Below are 17767 nucleotides of genomic sequence, written 5' to 3'. Positions count from 1 at the left end.
GAATTGAGCGAAGAGCTTTAGCTCGGTTCCAGCCATGGCTGAGAGCATCAAATTAGTTATGCAGGTGGTAAATTGAGCCTTAGAACATGATAAGGGGGCCAATACGATGCTATCTGTCAATGCCATATACTTGGAAGCTCGATAATCGAGAAGGGCCCATGTTAAGCCATGAAGTGGCTCGGGTCCAACACAACATAGCCTATCAGCTGCTCCCACCTCATTCTGGTCCCCAGGACACGTGCCTGGGACACCTGAGGTCACTCCAAAATAGAAGAATATTCCTCCTGCACCCCAGGAGTCATGCAAATCAAGCCACACCTCAGAAGCCATGAAATCAAGGGCTGCCATGCCATGCAATGCCCTAATGGTCAATCCAAGGGCTCAAATCAATACAACACACTCAAATGACATGTCAAAGTATAATTGGGTGATCCCCTGCCTTGATGGCATTCAAATAAACACGAATCAAGCAGAGGCATTTGATCAAACACCTCTGGCCAAGATGAGACCACCTCAGCCCTACCAAATCTGGAGCTGAGCCCTTAGCCTATAAAAAGGCACCCCAAATGAAGCTTAAAAAAAAAAGAAAAAAAAAAGAGAAAGGAAAAAAAAAGAGAAAAGAAAGAGGCAGACAGGAAGAAATCAAGATAAAGAGAAAGAAACACCTACACACACACACAAATACACACATATACACATCAAGTGGTGTATACACTCACCATAAGCTTCATCTGAGCTTGTCAAGTCTAATTCATAGGTAATTAGAGCTTGGATTCAATGTAAGGCCCCTAGGGGGCCATTGTATACATCAAATTTCATGAATAAAGCTATTGTCTTGCTATTTGATCTTTCTTTCTTGTGCTTCTTTGTTTCTTTTCTGTTCTGATGCAACAATCTTCCTTAAAAGCATTTAAATAATGCATATAAGCATTAAAAATACAAAACATGTTGTTTTAATCCAAACCCTTTCACAAAAATCACATTTTTGTACATTTTTCTCTATTTTCTTTCATTTTCTTCTCCTCTGCCTCCCTTGATCATTTTTGTAAATTGATTAGAGGTAAAGATGAGTGTAGTGAGCCACAGGCATCCTTGCTCATCTGCCCCTTTGATTTCTTTACAAAAATAATCAAAATAAGGGAATAAAGTGACTTTAAATAAAAGATAAATGCACAAGGGTTGTTTAAAGTGAGCCACAGACATCCTTTGCAACTCTCAACCCTAAGTCCACTTGAGAAAGGCCTATGTTGCTATTAAATCCAAAAAAATGGTGAAATTATGCCTTTCCAATGGTTAATTTCATTATTTTTGAGGATCTGATTGCAAATAGTGAAAAACTGAGGTTTGAAGTGTAAAAAGACAGCAACTAGGTTGCTCCATGTCACTTACATCTTTAAATCCATGAAGTTTTGATGATAATGCCTTTAAAACAAATGTAAAAGTGCCAAAACATGATTCTTAACAAAATCAGGGATATCCCTGCATATTTCCAGGCACAGACATGTTTAAAATGTATTAAAATGATGATTTAATCCTTTTTGAACTCTTCATTTCTTCATTTTATGCTTGCTGGTATGAAAACAGTGGCTACATGCCCTTGATGATTTGTATTGAACCAAACCAGGCTTTAAAAGGACTTGTACCAACCCCTGGCACCATAAAAAACTCAGTTTCAGCACTTAATTACATAAGGAGCTCAGCTGGTATGAAGGAATACATTAAAAAGCACTATATTGACCTCTGCTGATATAACAGCTATTTCAGAACAATAGGGGTACCAAACTGAGAAAATAAATTTCACAGTCAGATAGAACACATCAAAACACACAAAATTGATATAAAGTTTGCATCGTTTGGACATTCCTATAGAAAGATATGGATCTCCAAAGTTCAACTTTTAAAAATGGAAATTCTGTATTTAAAATGGTAAAATTACCATACATACCCCTGGCACTTGATCAAGTCATTTGGTTGAGTAAATAAACTCAGAAAGGTCCCAAATTTGGAACAAATATTCTTAGTATATATATCTTTGAGTTTATGAAATAAAATAAGCACATCATGTACATAAATCATAAGAAAATGGATCAGAAGGAACTGAAATAGTAAATTTTAAATGTCAAGTTAATCTAGGATCCATCTCAATTTAACCTGATGTCTCCAGTATGCCTGAATAACTTCCAAATGGCCTAAATGAACTCCTTGGATGTCCAATTAAGCTTTGAAACCTCTGTACCACTCTTTGGTACCACTTTGGTATTGAATCCGAGATGACAAAAATCAAATCGTGTCCTATCCTCTTCCAAACACAAAATTGATGCTCCTGATATCTTTAGTAACCTCACACGATCTCAAATGACCAATTAATTGAAAGAAATCACAAAGAAATTAATAGAAATCGATCTGAGACCCAATCGGTACCGACAAGCACTGTAGATGCCTGTTCTGCCGCCTCTGACGGTCTCCGACAGCCGACAATAGTACCAATCGACTCCTGATACCAAGGCGATCACAGCCATCCCCTTGGCCGGCGCCGCCGTGACTTGGATCGGCCGGACTGAGTTTGTCAGTGAAGAACCCTAAGTCGACACAACTCTCTGCACAGATATTAAAGCAGGAAGCACGGATCTCAAAGCAAATCGTTTAATCCAATGAGCCAAATTCAAATCAAATCCAACGGCTCTCTGACATAGTGGGACCCATCTGTCAATTCAAATAAACCTCCTCACACGAATCTTAAAGCCCATTTGATAAAATCCTAACCTCTGCACATTAATTAATAGCCCAGTGCACATCTCAAAGGCCCAAAAGCTCAAATCTCAAAGCCCATGTAACCAGATCCTCTCTGTACTTATCTCAAAGCCCAATGATCTCAATCCAATGGCTTATACACATCTCAAAGATCCAAAAGTCAAAATCTTAAAGCTCGGCACTGATCTTAAAGTCCACATGTGACCAGAAAATCCCCTTTTGCATATAAACCCCTTCTGTTTATTAAAATATACAGAAATATCCCTGTAAATTTATACAAAGGTCCCTGTCAGCATAAAACCTCCTCAAACAAGCCCTTAAAGGCCCAAATTGCATTCCAGACCCTATCAAAAGCCCAAATTACAGCCTCAAGTCCCTAGAAATTTACAAATAAGTCCCTGAGAGTATAAAATCTTCACAGATAAACCCTTTCAAGTCCTTTTTGGCCATAACTTTCTCATACTAAGTCCAAATCGACTCAAATCAGTCCCAAATGAACCCAAATTAAATCCTCTATAATTTTAGACAATATTTGAACACATTCAAGTCTCAGCCATAATATGAAATGACCAAAATGCCCCTCTCTCGACATGTTTCATAAATAAAAGTATAAAAATGATCTTTAAATACTCCTTTCAAGTTAAGAACACACAAATGATATTTCTCACGAATGTTCTCACACTTGAAACATATAAAATCTATGTCTTCATGCATATATCATGACGGTTAACCAAAACATGCTTCTAAAATTAGATGAGAACCAAACACATGACCAAAACAAGCCATACATGAGCCTCTCTTAGCCCTATTATTCAGTTCAATCCAAATAGGCACAAATCCTGGAATGCATGAGGTATTCAGTCTGATCCGAAAGGTCTTTCTGATGTAATTAACGGCGGGTGCTTGCACATGTCGGGAGTAAAACGTCCTCGCAATCGAAAAATAATAAAACCTCCGACAACTGATCATGAACGTAGGTTGTCACAAGGGGTGAACCAGAAGGAATGCAGGAAGAAAATCCCGAGTGAATGCCTTCCCCTGAGTTCGGTGACCTGCCCACATTCAAAGCAGCAGAGTACTGAACCCAGCCGGGAACATTTCAACTCACACCCACATAAAATCCCGCACCGTTAGCTAACCTGACGCCGTGCAACTTTCTGCCACCTACACCGTGTACAATTAGATTTCTACACGGTTATTTATCTAAATATCCGTGTAGCTCTCTTATTTTTTAATTTTGTTTAATATTGAAATATCTTTCTACACGGATGTATAATTAAATATCCGTGTAGCTCTCTTATTTTTTAATATTTTTTTAATATATAATTTTATGTATTAATTTTCTTCTTTATTTTTTTAATGTGGAAAAACCTTTCTACACGGATATATAAATAAATATCCGTGTAGCTCTCTTATTTTTTAATATTTTTTTAATATTGAAAGATCTTTCTACACGGATGTATAATTAAATATCCGTGTAGCTCTCTTATTTTTTAATATTTTTTAATATATAATTTTATGTATTAATTTTCTTTTTAATTTTTTTAATTTGGAAAAATCTTTCTACACGGATATATAATTAAATATCCGTGTAGCTCTCTTATTTTTTAATATTTAATTTTATGTATTAATTTTCTTCTTTATTTTTTTAATGTGGAAAAACCTTTCTACACGGATAATTTTTAAAATGTCCGTGTATAATTGAACTACTGTTTTTTTTTTTTAATTTTTTGCTTTTTTTTGGCTAGCCTCCAGTTTTGCCAGCCATTTAAAATCAGATCAATTCCAGAACATATAATTTCCAAAATAAGAATACCAAAACCCCTAAATTTTGGAAATTTCCAAATTATATCAAAAATTAATATAAAATTCATGTACACTGAATTATACAAAGATCATACAAATCCATATTCTGGTTTACAAAATTGTTTTATAAAAAAATCTGCCCACATACATCTAAACTGATCTAACTGCTCATTGGAGTAACTCTTTGACTCTGATGAATACTACACAAAATTCAAAACATGCAAGTTACAAAAATATGGCAACTACATCTCTGTTTTGCTTTATAGAAATAAGTAATTGCAATTATAGCAATGCAACTAATAAAACAAGTTTAGAGGAAATCAATATTAATTGTATGGACAAGTCAAGGCAAAACATATGAATTACATACCGGATATGCTGGCCATTTGAATTGTATGCTCTCAACAAAGTGAAACATAAAAATCATCGTGTAATAACCGCATTCCCAACCTCCAATCTGTTGCGGGCACTGAAATTTACATTCAGCAGCCTATGTCAGAATGACAATAAATTTTTGAACCCAAAAATATGAAATTATAAAATTATAGTGTGCTCACCTCCTTCCAGAGCCCATTCATTTTATTTCTGCTCTTACCCGTGCTTTGCACTCCACCCTCTTTAAGATATTGCCGAAAAACCCTTAAAAAATTGAGTGACTGTAATTAGCAATTCCACAATTATAAAAAAAAATCAAACCAAGTGATATTTAGATAACTTACTTAATTATAACAGGCATGACTCTTTTGGACTGCTGAGTGGTGATGGATTTGTCGGGCCGGCTTGAATCCATGACATAAATCGTATTTTCAAGTGGCACAATCACCAACAAACACCACTGGGAGCTGTGGGGGGAGAAGAATTGTAGTACTTTAGCATAAAATTAGTGACATTTATATTTCAGCATGTAATAGTGACTCAAGTGTTTACTATGGTTCATTGTGTAATTCTTTAACTGAAAATATAAACACTTAATAAGGGTTACAAGTAACCTACCTTTGGTGGTATGGCAGGAGAAGAAATTTCTTTTGATCCCCATGAGCATGATGCATCGCTTTACGCAAGTAGTCGACACAATCATCCTCATATCATTCCAACATCATTCCATTAATTCTGCCGGGGTCCAAAAGTGCACACAAGTTCACCTTACCTTTCGATGCGGTCTCACGGCATTTCTGGACTAGGAACCTGAAAATTCATCATTTTACATTAGAGTATATATTTGAGTGCTATACACATGATATAAATAATTGATTGGTCACTAACATGAGGAAAACGGTGATGACTCCCACATCGAGCCATTTATCGCTTGACGAGGAGGCCTGTAGAAAGTCATTGAATTCTGTGAAAGGCAGCACGACCTCCCTGCCATCGTGTAGAAACATACTGGGGGGGACACTGAAGGTAACAGCCGTCATGTCCTTGGGTGCCTTGATCAAGTGGGCGTGGAGAGTCTGCAACTGACCAGGCAAACAGCTAACCTCTTTTGCTGTGAGCCCCGTACGGTCTAGTGGCGCATCTACTGGCGCATCAGGCACTTCTGGCGCAACAGACACCAAGGCTAATTCCATGTCCCGTACCGGTGACAACGCTTCATCCTCATTGATTGTTTCACCTCTTCGTGTCTGTATCAAATTTTGTATATGTCTTTTTCAAGTATTTGAAAAGAATGATTTGAATAAGATAGCCTATTGTATTTGGAGATTACGTACATTGTCCAAAATAATTTGATTTTTCGGCCATTGGACTATCGCATAGCGGGCATCATCAAGCACCACCATTTCAACGACAGGGACAGGAAGAGGTATTCTCACAGCCCAATCATGCGTGATCTTATCAACCGCTACGCGGAGATAGTTGGGCCTCAACTGATCACCGGCTGCAGGAGGATATACAATGCCCCTAGCAATGGTCAGAGGAGTAGTACCGAAATACATGACGAGGTCGCATGCTGTGGCCTCCTGCAATAATTATCAGCAATTAGTTGTCTTTAGAATGAAATAATATTGTCTAGCGAATTAACCGCGAGAATCAACAGTACCTTTCGATTATGAACAAGCAGTGCTTACCTTTAGATTGTCCAAGCCGCCTAGCACTTCGGTCCCAGATGCCTGACTACTTCGCCGAACTCCCGGAGAAACGGGAGGTTGATCCTCGGATGGCTGCCTAATTTGGTGCATTTGGTTCACCATCCTTGATTCCAGCTCAGCCAGCTTCTGGGTGTACTCCATTGTAAGCTCCTCGCGTACCTCCTGGCGCACCTGCGCCAACCTTGATTTCAAACGGGCAGGGCCTATTTTTGCACTATATTTTTCTATGTTTTATTTATAAACTGTCACAGTGAAAACAGAATACTTGGCTACTTTCCTTAATCGGTACAGTTATCAAATTTGGACATCTTTATCCTTTGTGAATGTAATAACATTGTTGATAATGAATTTTGTAGACCGTGGAGTTGCAAAAGCTTATTTTGGCGCATAACAACCTTGAAGTATTGAAAGAAGACCTGCGCAACCTTACCTCGCTAACTGTTTTGAACATGAGTCATAACAGGATTTCATCCCTTCCTTCTGCTGTTGGAGAGTAAGTAGTTTCTGTTCTAGTTGAATCTGGCAGAAGGCCTCTATGTATTTTCCCTATAGGTCCTCTTCAATATCTCCTAATGTGTTAACATACATGGCATGCACTTGGATGCTGATATGTCGTGTTGTATAATCCTAATTGAGGGCATAAAAGGGGAGCAAATTTTGATTCAGAAAAGTTCTATTATCTATTTGGTCTCCAAAGTGGGTCCAACTACTACTCATTTTACTCGAACCCATGCCATGTTAACCTTGTTAAAGATAACTGATGAAGGGCCAAAAATAACAACCATAAAGGACTTGGCCGTGAAATATTCTTTTTGCTTATAATTTCTTCACTAATTTTTTCAAACATTTTACTTGGTTGCTCAGGTTACCTTTGCTAAAAGCATTGGATATCTCATATAACCAAATAACTATTATACCTGAAAAGATTGGGTCGGCCACAGCACTGATTAAGTAAGTTTCTGTATTTTAAATCTCATTATATTTACGCTACACCCTAGCAGTGAATACCTTTTGTAACATCAACCTAATGATACAGGCTTGATTGTTCAAATAACCTTCTAAAAGAGTTGCCAAGTGCTCTCGGAAGTTGCTCAGATTTAGCAGACCTAAAGGTTGATCAATCAACAGCTAAATTTTCTTTACTTATGCATAGAAATTATCTGCTCTGGCAGTATCATACCGGTTCTCTCAATTATTAAGCAAAGCCCCAATTTTATCGCAGGTAACCCTAATTTAATCCTCAGCTGTGCACCTGAGGCTCAATTCTATCCTATTTTAAAGTCAAGTGGGCCAACAAATAAAGCAAACTACAACAATTAAATTCAATTATTGTCATTACTCATTTGTTCCTTTTGTGTGTTCTCTAGGCAACTGATAATTCCCTGACTAAATTGCCAGATGAGCTTGTCAACTGCACCAAGCTGTTCAAACTTGACATAGAGGTAGAACAATTATACTTTTTTTATCAAATTCTAAGTTTGAGGAGTTCATTTACATTTTTACCATGTACCATTTAACTTTAGGGAAATAAGGTGACAACTCTCTCTGATAACATGCTTAGCTCATGGACTGCTCTAACAGAGTTAAATGCTGGTATACACTGTTATTTTAGATATTAATTTTACTTTCAGTTTTATTAATTCAAGCTCTGCTGGAATTAGATGCACAGAAAGCATTCTTAACTTAAAGGTGTATTTTTTTTTGTCTCTTCTATAAGCAAGGAATCAGCTGATGGGTATCCCAGAAAGCGCATAGGAGCTCTCTCTAAGCTGATCCGTTTGGATTTGCACCAAAATAGTGAGTTTAATTTTTAATACTTTTCATCTTCAAATCTAATGCTGGTTTGTTGCATTGCTATGATTTTTTTTCTGACTGTTAGGGTGTTTCCTCAGGAATTTCATCAATTCCACTTTCAATAAAAGGATGCTCTTCACTTGCGGAGATTTACCTTGGGTTTGTGAATTCTTTCTAGAATAATAGTAGCAATCTTTTTTAAATATTACTTATTTATATATTGAATAGTATTTTCTGATATCAATGCATTTCAAAATAGAAAAATAAAACTGACAACCTAGCTTATTACTTCATGAACTACGAATTGCTACTATGAAATGTACACATTGGGGGTGTTCGGTAGCTCTCCTTAGGAGGGTGGAGATTAAAAATTTAATCCTTGCTAAGGAGCACTTGTTCGGTAAAAATGTAGGATTAAGAATGGAGACTTAGTACAAGTAAAATATATATTTTAGTATGTAAAGACCTAAATACCCTCATCTTCCACATTTTTCTTGCCATTTAATATAATTAATACAACAAACAAAGATAATGATAATTACACACATTTGAGTGAAAATAATGAAAATTATCTAAAATTAATAGTTAATACATGAAACAAATTAATATAGAGTTAGGCTAATATGACACTAGTGTTATATCAAACTAAATAACACCACATCTTAAACCCTTAGATCTGCTTTAAGATTCGTACAAAATGAAGTGCTTGAACAGTAAAAACGGATAATACGAATCTTAAAGCAGATCTAAGGGTTTAAAATGTGGTGTTATTTAGTTTGATATAACACTAGTGTCATATTAGCCTAACTCATTAATATATATATAGGGCAAGTTCTGTAACATATCAAATTAAAAAAATTTAAATTACAGAACAATTTAATATAACGGACAAATCTGTTAACATTATTAGCCGTATCTCAAAATATATGAAACTTGGTACGTGCATCAAATCTGGTACAAGGCATCAAACCTGGTACTGGTACAATGCATTAAATGAATATTTTAGACAAGGATAATGGAGCAATCAAATGAAGAAAGAGCAGCAGCTCTGTAAATCATGTAATTGAACCAATGATTATCTATAAACATCCACTATTCATTATTGTTTACCAGACAGAAACAGGAGGCCAAATTGTTGTGAGGAACTCAAGCCGGTACAATGTACTAGTCGGGCATGAGAAATCAGTCCAAATTTAAAGTTGCAGAAAATTGACAAAAGTTTCCGTATTTTTATTGGAACTGACAGCAAAACTTGTAATTTATAATGAGAAATTATTGGACAAAAATCATCAAAGTGAATGTCAACTAGAAAAAATGAAGGAAATATGAAACTCACTGAACCGCCTTGTAATTTAGAAAAATGCAAAACACATCAGTAACCGACTGTTGATGAAATCTTGCCTAATCTTGACTTTCAAACATTGGCTTTACTCGACTGGAAGAAAAGCTCACTTCCTCTTCTTCTCATCTAGTGTTGGCGAGCGAAAGGACATGAATAAGAGATAAAAGGGTCCAAATCATAATCGCAACCCACTGGATAGGCATTTTAGCAAGTGAATGGTTTCATTCGAGAAAGGGAAAGCCGCGAGAAACTAAAACGAGGCAACGAAAACCATTAAATTGGATCTCTATCGATAGAGCGTCTCGGTGTGAAGCTCTCTATAAGATCGAATCAAATTAGTTTGTCGCCGGCGAGCTCGCGACAGAAGTGAGGTAGAAACAAATTTTTCTCTTCTTGCGTTCAAAGAAGAAAGAAGAGTAATGAAGAAAATATTAAAAAATAAAAGAACGCTAAAGGAGCTCCTTAGTTTGGGGGTAAAACGGTACAAAAAAAGCACCTTTTTGGGCACAAAGGAGATCGATTTCTTAAGGAAGGGAAGAGGACGGCTTAGCTAAGGAGGTCTTTAATCCAGTCAAAGGAGGAACCGTTCGGCAGACTTAAGAGAGATTAAGACTAAAGGAGCTCTAAGGAAGCACTGCCGAACAGGTACATTAGGGTTACAATGGGTTAAGCTCGGTAGGATCTGTATTTTTTTTATGTAAAAGCAAGTTTGGTTAAATTCAATCGGAATTGTCAGTGGGCCGATGAATACTGACACGGATCCAATCTGTTAACCTATCTGGTCAGGTTTTCCTGATAATTTGACTGGACCTCAAGATTTAAGATATGCATACTGCCTTCTGGTGAATTGAATATATATCTTTATCTTAACTAGTTTAGCCTTTTAAATTAGCAAAAATTAAAATAACTCTAAAATGGTCGGGTCGAACCAGACTTGACTGGCAGAAGTTTTGATCCTAACCTGACCTATTATCCACTCTTGGTTTTCATCAGGCTCACATGTCATGCAAGTCACCAATCGACATCCTATAAATACTTGCTTACATTTGCAGTTTATTTTCTTAATTTCAGCAACAACTTGTTATCAACGATCCCAGATGAAATTGGCGAACTTTCTCGTCTGGGAACATTGGATCTTCGATCGAATAAGGTTTTAGTGCTTCATTAACCTCTTATCTTAACATCTAACAGTACCAACTAGTATATACCTGTGAGCAAATCATTAATGCGCTGGAAGCTTTAGTTGAGCTCTGACCATGCAATTTTACTGAAGGTTTATCACATTTACAACTAGACCTAACATTTAATGTTTTCAATTAGCACCAAACTGCTTTCTAGTTTGTGTATAAATATGATTGAATTGCCCGCATTTGTTCATCTTAACTCAACTGATAATTTCTTGTCCATTTCATACTCTTGTTGATAAATATTGCTCCTACTGTTTGATTTTAGATCAAGTAAGATTCAGGAACGAACCAAAACAATTGTAGTGGCAGAGTTTTTAACATCGAATATGCCTTTTAATCTAGCAACTGATTGGTTTTTTGCTATTAGTAATGGCATGGTTGTTACGGTATGAATGCAATATGTCACATTTAACAGTCAGGTAACTTTTACAAGTACCTTAAGTTTTGGTGCTGGTTACATATATGAGAAATGAGAACATTAGGGTGCAAACACCTGTCATAAATTCTAATCCTTGTCGCACCATTCGCACATGTAGTACATAAATGTTGATACACCTACTTTTTATTTTTGTTCAGTTGAAGGAATATCCTGTTGGAGGATGCCGTTTGAAGCTCTCTGCACTGGATTTGTCTAATAATTCTCTCTCTGGATTGCCACCCGAGCTTGGTACAAACTCCCCACTGCCTGCTTTCTTTTATCTGTGTTTCTTTTTTCATTTTTGAGAGTACCTAAACCTTGCATTATTGATGTCTAACCCTCAGATTTTTTGCAGTATACAGTTTGTTCTATTTCTAAAATCAAACAACAGCCCTCTAATTGTGAAAACTTGAATCTCATCTATGGGCTTGAATGTTGTTCGTATTTATCTTGTAGGGGGCGGGGGCGGGGTTATGAAGAATAGAATATCAATACATTTTTTTTTATTTAAGGGCCCCGGTACACCCCCAGCATCTTTTTGATGTTATTCTCGAGAACTGAACCTGCGTCTCTCCAAAGAGAGACGAGGGCTCGTGCCACTGCACTAAGCCTGTGGTTTAATAGAATATCAATACTTAAATCTCAAAAAGTTGTCTGTTAGATGCAAGTATGATTAACCATTGAACAGTTTGCAAAACCATATGATGTAAAAAAAATTTCATTACTTTTTAGGTACAATGACAAGCTTGAGAAGACTTCTGTTGAACGGAAATCCTATAAGAACGCTTAGGAGGTAAGCTAATAACTTTTGCAGTCATTTGGGTTTTTGATTAACTGCTAATTTATCATATAATCTTTTTTTTTCTCATTTGACGAGCTCATTAGTTACTGGGTCTACAGTTGCTCTACTGAAGTACTTGAGGAGCCGGCTCTCATCAGCTGAAGAAGGTACTTGCATGCAATTTTTAATACCAACAGCTTTTACTTGGCAAGCCTCATTTTTCCCCTGTTGGGGATTTGGAACTAAAAGAAAAGAAGAAATGTCATCTAATAGATGAAAAGTACTTGGAACTTTTAGTTCTGAATTTAGAGAGTTATTGGTATAGAGATGGGGATGACCAACTTGTGAGAGATTTTGTAAGAAGCGTCTTTTCAAAAAGTTTCGTATTTTATGTTATGGTTTTAGAAACAGAAAGATGTAATTTTAGGGTTTTTTTTTTCTTTTGCAGAACTGGCATCTACAAGCACTCCTAGAAAAGATGATGTAATTGCCCAGGCAGCTCGATTGTCTCTTTCCTCCAAGGTATAACAAACTTCAACTCTCCCTCATATTTGTTGATAACTACCTAAACAAGAAACTACTTAGCTCTAATTTTGGTTTTTCTTACTAAATAAGCTTATGAAAGCCACTCGAATATTTTTCAGACAAGTGTAAAGCACAAATTAGAATTGAGCACTGGATTTCTCATGCACACTTCCGAAATATAAACTCATAGTGTTGAGTAAATAGTCTAAGAAACAATTTATTATAGTTCAAGAGTATATATGAAAAATGTATAAATTAGAAATAGGCATCCTACTGTAGATAAAAGATAGATAGGTACTAACGGTCATATTGACCTTAGTATATATACTTACACAGCCACTGTACGTAAAGCAAGATATATACACAATCTTTCAAATACAAAAAAATATTTTATTTGTCTCCTCAGCCTATATCTCTCAAAAACAACATGGTATCAGAGCAGTAAAATCTCTGAACACAAAACTCGTAAAAACAACAGCAAATCAGCAAAGAGTAGATGGCTCAAGAAGGGCAACACGAGACTACCAACAACTCCTCGAAGCTCACAAATGCATTACTCAATGGCAAAAACTACCTTACATGGGCAAAGGCTGCAGCGCGAGCGCTCAGCGGTCGAGAGATGCGTGAATACATCACGGGAGACAACAAAGTGCCCAAGTGGCAAACCCGCTCTTGCTGACCGAAGCGGAAAAAAGGCAATGCGAAAATGGCGAACTCAAAACGATAAAATTATAACTTGGCTCACAAATTCTATGGAGCCATCAATTGCTGAGTTATTTCTTCTCCCCGATACAGCCTTCGAGCTATGGGAAGCCGTGAAAGCTATGTACGGCCAAGAAAATAACTACTCTCGGATTTATCAACTCAAACTAGAAATTCAACAAGAAAAACAAGGCACAAGAAAACACGTAGAGTACCTTGGTACTCTTCAAAAGAAAAAAGATGAGCTCCGATTGTACCGGCCGGCAACCACCGACTTGGCAATAATAAAAAAACGAGAAGAAGAAGATGATATTTTTGAGTACCTTGCGGGATTAAACCCGAGCTATGAAGCCGTAAGGGCTCAGATTATGAACACCATACCTCTTCCCTCTTACTCCCAAATCAAAAATATGATTCAACAAGAAGAAAGTCGAAGAGAAGCAATGGGAGGCCCGCAACTCACAGTCGAAGAAGGACACGAGATCCATGGCTTTGCAGCAGTGAAAAAATCAAATTTTCCCAAATCGGGTCAAAACCCTAGATCTCAAATTCTCCCAAATCAAAACGAAATCAAGAGATGCACGGGGTGTAAAAAGGAGGGCCACACCCATGAAAATTGCTGGTTTCTTCATCCCCATCTGAAACCGAAACACTGGAAAAATCAAGGCTCTGATGGAGGAGGAAAAGGGGATCAGAATGAAGGCAGGGAAAGAAATGAAGTGGGGCGTGTGTATTTCGCTGAACCAAAAAACTCTGTCGAACCAAAGCTGCTAGCTTTTGCACCTGGTCCGACTAATTACATTAATGGGCCTGCGGCTACTAATGGGCCTTCAACAATAAACACATCAGGTACTACCTTTTTCGCTGGCGGGTCAGGAACTGGCCGAAACGGGTCAGTTGATGGCTGTTTCGCTGGCGGGTCAGGGGCTGGCCGAAATGGGTCAGTGGATGCAGCAGATCAACTGCAGTCACTAATTCAGCAGATGTCTGTGCTGCTGACTCAACAAAATCAGTCCAAATTTTCTGGTATCTCTTCATACTCAAAGAATTTAAATTTGTTAGATAAAATAATTATTGATAGTGGTGCTACAGACCATATGTTTGGCAACCAAGCACTTTTTAAAAAATTAGATATGACCAAAAATGACCAATTTGTCTTGGTAGCAAATGGTATGAAGGCTAAAATAAAGGGCATAGGTGAAACTATATTTTGTAACAAAAAATATTTAATGTGCTATACCTAGATACGTTTCCTATAAACTTACTTTCGGTTCAAAAATTAACACAAGAATTAAATTGCGACGTGATATTTTCTTAAAAAAATGTTGTATTTCAGGACTGGGAAACCGGGACGAAGATTGGTGAAGGTTTTCTTGAAAACGGACACTACTTTTTGAATAAAAAAAAAATATGTTTGTGCTTCCGCTAAATCGGTAGATGTCGGACTATGGCATAGAAGATTTGGGCATCCCTCCGATAAGATTTTAAATTATATTTTGGATTGTAAAAATTTAAATTATGCCAATTGTGAAGTTTGTAAATTGGCAAAACAAACCAAACTTTCTTTTTCTCATTCCAATAGTAAAAGTGAAGCTATGTTTGATTTAATTCATTCGGATGTATGGGGACCGGCCCCAATTGATTCATACAATGGATTTAAATATTTTGTAACTTTTATTGATGATTTTTCAAGAACCACTTGGTTATATTTACTCAAATCAAAAAATGAAGTGTTTAGTAGCTTCAAAGAATTTTTTTGTCTTATAGAAAATCAATTTAATGCTAAACTAAAAATATTTAGGTCAGATAACGGAACGGAATTTGTAAAAAAAAATTTTGAAACTTTTTTTAAAGAAAAAAGGATTATACACCAAACCACTTGCATTAATACATCCGAACAAAACGGAGTGTCAGAAAGAAAAAATAGACATTTGTTGGAAATGACAAGAACATTAATGTTTCAAAGTAATGTTCCTAAAATATATTGGTCGGATGCCATACTTTGCGCCACCCATCTAATTAATAGATTACCAAGTTCAAGGATAAAAAATAAAATTCCATTAGAAATTCTTTACCAACAAAAAATCACCTTTGATCATTTAAAAATATTTGGGTGTACAAGTTTTGTACATATTAAAAGGAAAGATAAACTAGATTTTGTATCAACAAAAAATATTTTCTTAGGGTATTCACCATTTAAAAAAGGGTACAAATGCTATGATCCTATTAACAAAAAATTATTTATTTCTAGAAATGTTGTATTTTTTGAAAATGAGCCATATTTTAAAAAATTAGGAGAGATTCAAGAGCCTAATCAAACCCAAATTGAAAGCATAAATTCGGTAACACCCTATATTGCACAAAATAATTTAGAAGAAAATGAAACAAGTGACATTGAAGAAGAAATGAATGACAACAATGATGACATAAATGAGATCGAAGGAGTGAATAATTTGGGACTTAGACGAACAACTAGAGTGTCACAACCGTCAACTAGACTTAGAGACTATGTTACTTATACCGTACAATATCCTATACAAAACTTTATTTCATATAAAATTTTTTTGCCTTCATACCAAGCTTTTCTTACTACCATAGAAAAAGAAATAGAACCAAAAAATTATCAAAAGGCCATTCAAAATCCAACTTGGAATTAAGCGATGAAAGAAGAGCTAAAAGCTCTAGAGAAAAATGAAACATGGGTAATAGTTCCATTACCAAGAAATAAAAAACCCGTTGGGTGCAAATGGGTTTACAAAATTAAATATAATAGTAATGGTACCATAGAACGGTATAAGACACGATTAGTAGCCAAAGGATTTACACAAACATATGGCATAGACTATAATGAAACATTTGCACCGGTTGCAAAAATGAATACCGTTAGGGTGTTATTTTTCATTGCCGTAAACAATTGATGGAATTTATATGAAATGGACGTTAAAAATGCATTTCTTCAAGGAACACTTGAGGAAGAAGTTTATATGACCCTTCCACCGGGTCATGTAAAAGAAAAGAATGCTAATCTTGCTTGTAGGTTAAAAAAATCAATTTACGGACTTAAGCAATCTCCAAGAGCATGGTATGGCAAATTATCTCAATATTTAATTTCTTGCAATTTTAATATTAGCAATGCTGACCACTCTTTGTTTACCAAAAATGAAGGAAAAAATATAACCATTGTGTTAGTATACGTAGATGATTTAATAATTACCGGAAATAATTTAGAAGCAATTAAAAAAATCAAATCCCAATTAAAAGAAAAATTTGACATTAAAGATTTAGGATATTTAAAATATTTTCTAGGAATAGAAGTAGCATTTTCAAACAAAGGCCTATTAATCTCACAAAGAAAGTATACCTTGGATTTATTAAAGGAAACCGGAAAATTAGGTTGTAAACCGGCCTCTACACCAATAGATAATAAATATAAATTAAATACCGAGGATGGTGAACCCTTAGAAAATATAAACCAATTTCAAAGACTTGTAGGAAAATTGATTTACCTCACGGTAACCCGTCCGGATATTTCTTTTTCCGTAAGCCAAATAAGTAAATTTATGCATTCACCAAGAACACCACATTTAGAGGCCATAAATAGAGTTCTAAGATATTTAAAAGGAAATCCCGGAAAGGATATATGGATGAAGAATAATAATTCTAATGCAATATGTGGCTATTCCGATGCAGATTGGGCCGGTAGCTTTGATAGAAAATCCACCACCGGTTTTTGCACATTTGTAGGCGGAAATTTAGTCACATGGAAAAACAAGAAGCAAAATGTTGTGGCACGATCAAGCGCGGAAGCGGAGTATCGAGCCATGGCATCAACCACGAGTGAATTGATATGGCTTAAGCAATTGCTTAAAGACATGAGAATTAATGTTGATCGACCCATGAAAATGTATTGTGACAACAACTCTGCACGTCACATTGCTCAAAATCCCGTATTTCATGAACGGACCAAACACATAGAAGTTGATTGTCACTTTATTAGAGAGAAGGTCCAAGCCAAGGAAATAGAAACACCGTTTGTTCGAAGTGAAGATCAACTAGCGGATGTGTTTACGAAAGGATTGGACCCAAAGCCGTTTGAAGAAATCACAAGCAAGCTAGGATTATTTGATATTTACAATCCTAGCTTGAGGGGGGGTGTTGAGTAAATAGTCTAAGAAACAATTTATTATAGTTCAAGGGTATATATGAAAAATGTATAAATTAGAAATAGGCATCCTACTGTAGATAAAAGATAGATAGGTACTAACGGTCATATTGACCTTAGTATATATACTTACACAGCCACTGTACGTAGAGCAAGATATATACACAATCTTTCAAATACAAAAAAATATTTTATTTGTCTCCTCAGCCTAT

The 17767-nt window shown here is 36.1% G+C and overlaps 1 protein-coding gene, 1 long non-coding RNA gene and 1 pseudogene across 3 annotated transcripts in view; 1 reads left to right on the top strand and 2 right to left on the bottom strand.

The window, feature by feature from the left end:
• Positions 1 to 4635: 4635 nt before the first annotated feature.
• Positions 4636 to 5189, bottom strand: LOC144567281 (uncharacterized). Its single transcript, XR_013515384.1, has 3 exons — positions 5115 to 5189; positions 4928 to 5026; positions 4636 to 4757 (listed from the first exon to the last, which is right to left on the bottom strand). It is a non-coding gene; the product is annotated as an uncharacterized LOC144567281 (long non-coding RNA).
• A 453-nt stretch (positions 5190 to 5642) lies between these two features.
• Positions 5643 to 6814, bottom strand: LOC144567639 (uncharacterized). Its single transcript, XM_078317812.1, has 4 exons — positions 6624 to 6814; positions 6267 to 6515; positions 5821 to 6179; positions 5643 to 5742 (listed from the first exon to the last, which is right to left on the bottom strand). Exons 1-4 carry the CDS (start codon positions 6783 to 6785, stop codon positions 5643 to 5645), a joined length of 870 nt encoding a protein of 289 aa, XP_078173938.1. The 5' UTR covers positions 6786 to 6814.
• Positions 6815 to 7003: 189 nt separating this feature from the next.
• Positions 7004 to 17767, top strand: part of LOC144567638 (plant intracellular Ras-group-related LRR protein 6-like) — an 11358-nt pseudogene continuing 594 nt past the window's right edge. The window contains exons 1-12 of the transcript XR_013515471.1: positions 7004 to 7137; positions 7509 to 7595; positions 7681 to 7756; positions 8012 to 8086; positions 8168 to 8237; positions 8362 to 8441; positions 8537 to 8597; positions 10852 to 10930; positions 11544 to 11634; positions 12118 to 12178; positions 12263 to 12333; positions 12615 to 12688. The product of XR_013515471.1 is annotated as a plant intracellular Ras-group-related LRR protein 6-like (transcript). The remainder of the gene's footprint in view (positions 7138 to 7508; positions 7596 to 7680; positions 7757 to 8011; positions 8087 to 8167; positions 8238 to 8361; positions 8442 to 8536; positions 8598 to 10851; positions 10931 to 11543; positions 11635 to 12117; positions 12179 to 12262; positions 12334 to 12614; positions 12689 to 17767) is intronic.

This window comes from Carex rostrata, chromosome 16 (genome assembly GCF_964058835.1).
Source record: "Carex rostrata chromosome 16, lpCarRost1.2, whole genome shotgun sequence".
Classification (NCBI taxonomy): Eukaryota; Viridiplantae; Streptophyta; class Magnoliopsida; order Poales; family Cyperaceae; genus Carex; species Carex rostrata.
This window is presented reverse-complemented; position numbering and strand designations above follow the sequence as displayed.

What these genes read in the sequence shown, in the direction of transcription:
- LOC144567639 (XM_078317812.1), bottom strand. Translation starts at nt 6,785, where the DNA reads ATGGAGTACACCCAGAAGCTGGCTGAGCTGGAATCAAGGATGGTGAAC. An exon ending in GCGGCTTGGACAATCTAAAG is followed by an intron (nt 6,516 to 6,623) that starts GTAAGCACTGCT and finishes TAATTATTGCAG; the next exon opens with GAGGCCACAGCATGCGACCT. An exon ending in GTCATCACCGTTTTCCTCAT is followed by an intron (nt 5,743 to 5,820) that starts GTTAGTGACCAA and finishes ATGAATTTTCAG; the next exon opens with GTTCCTAGTCCAGAAATGCC.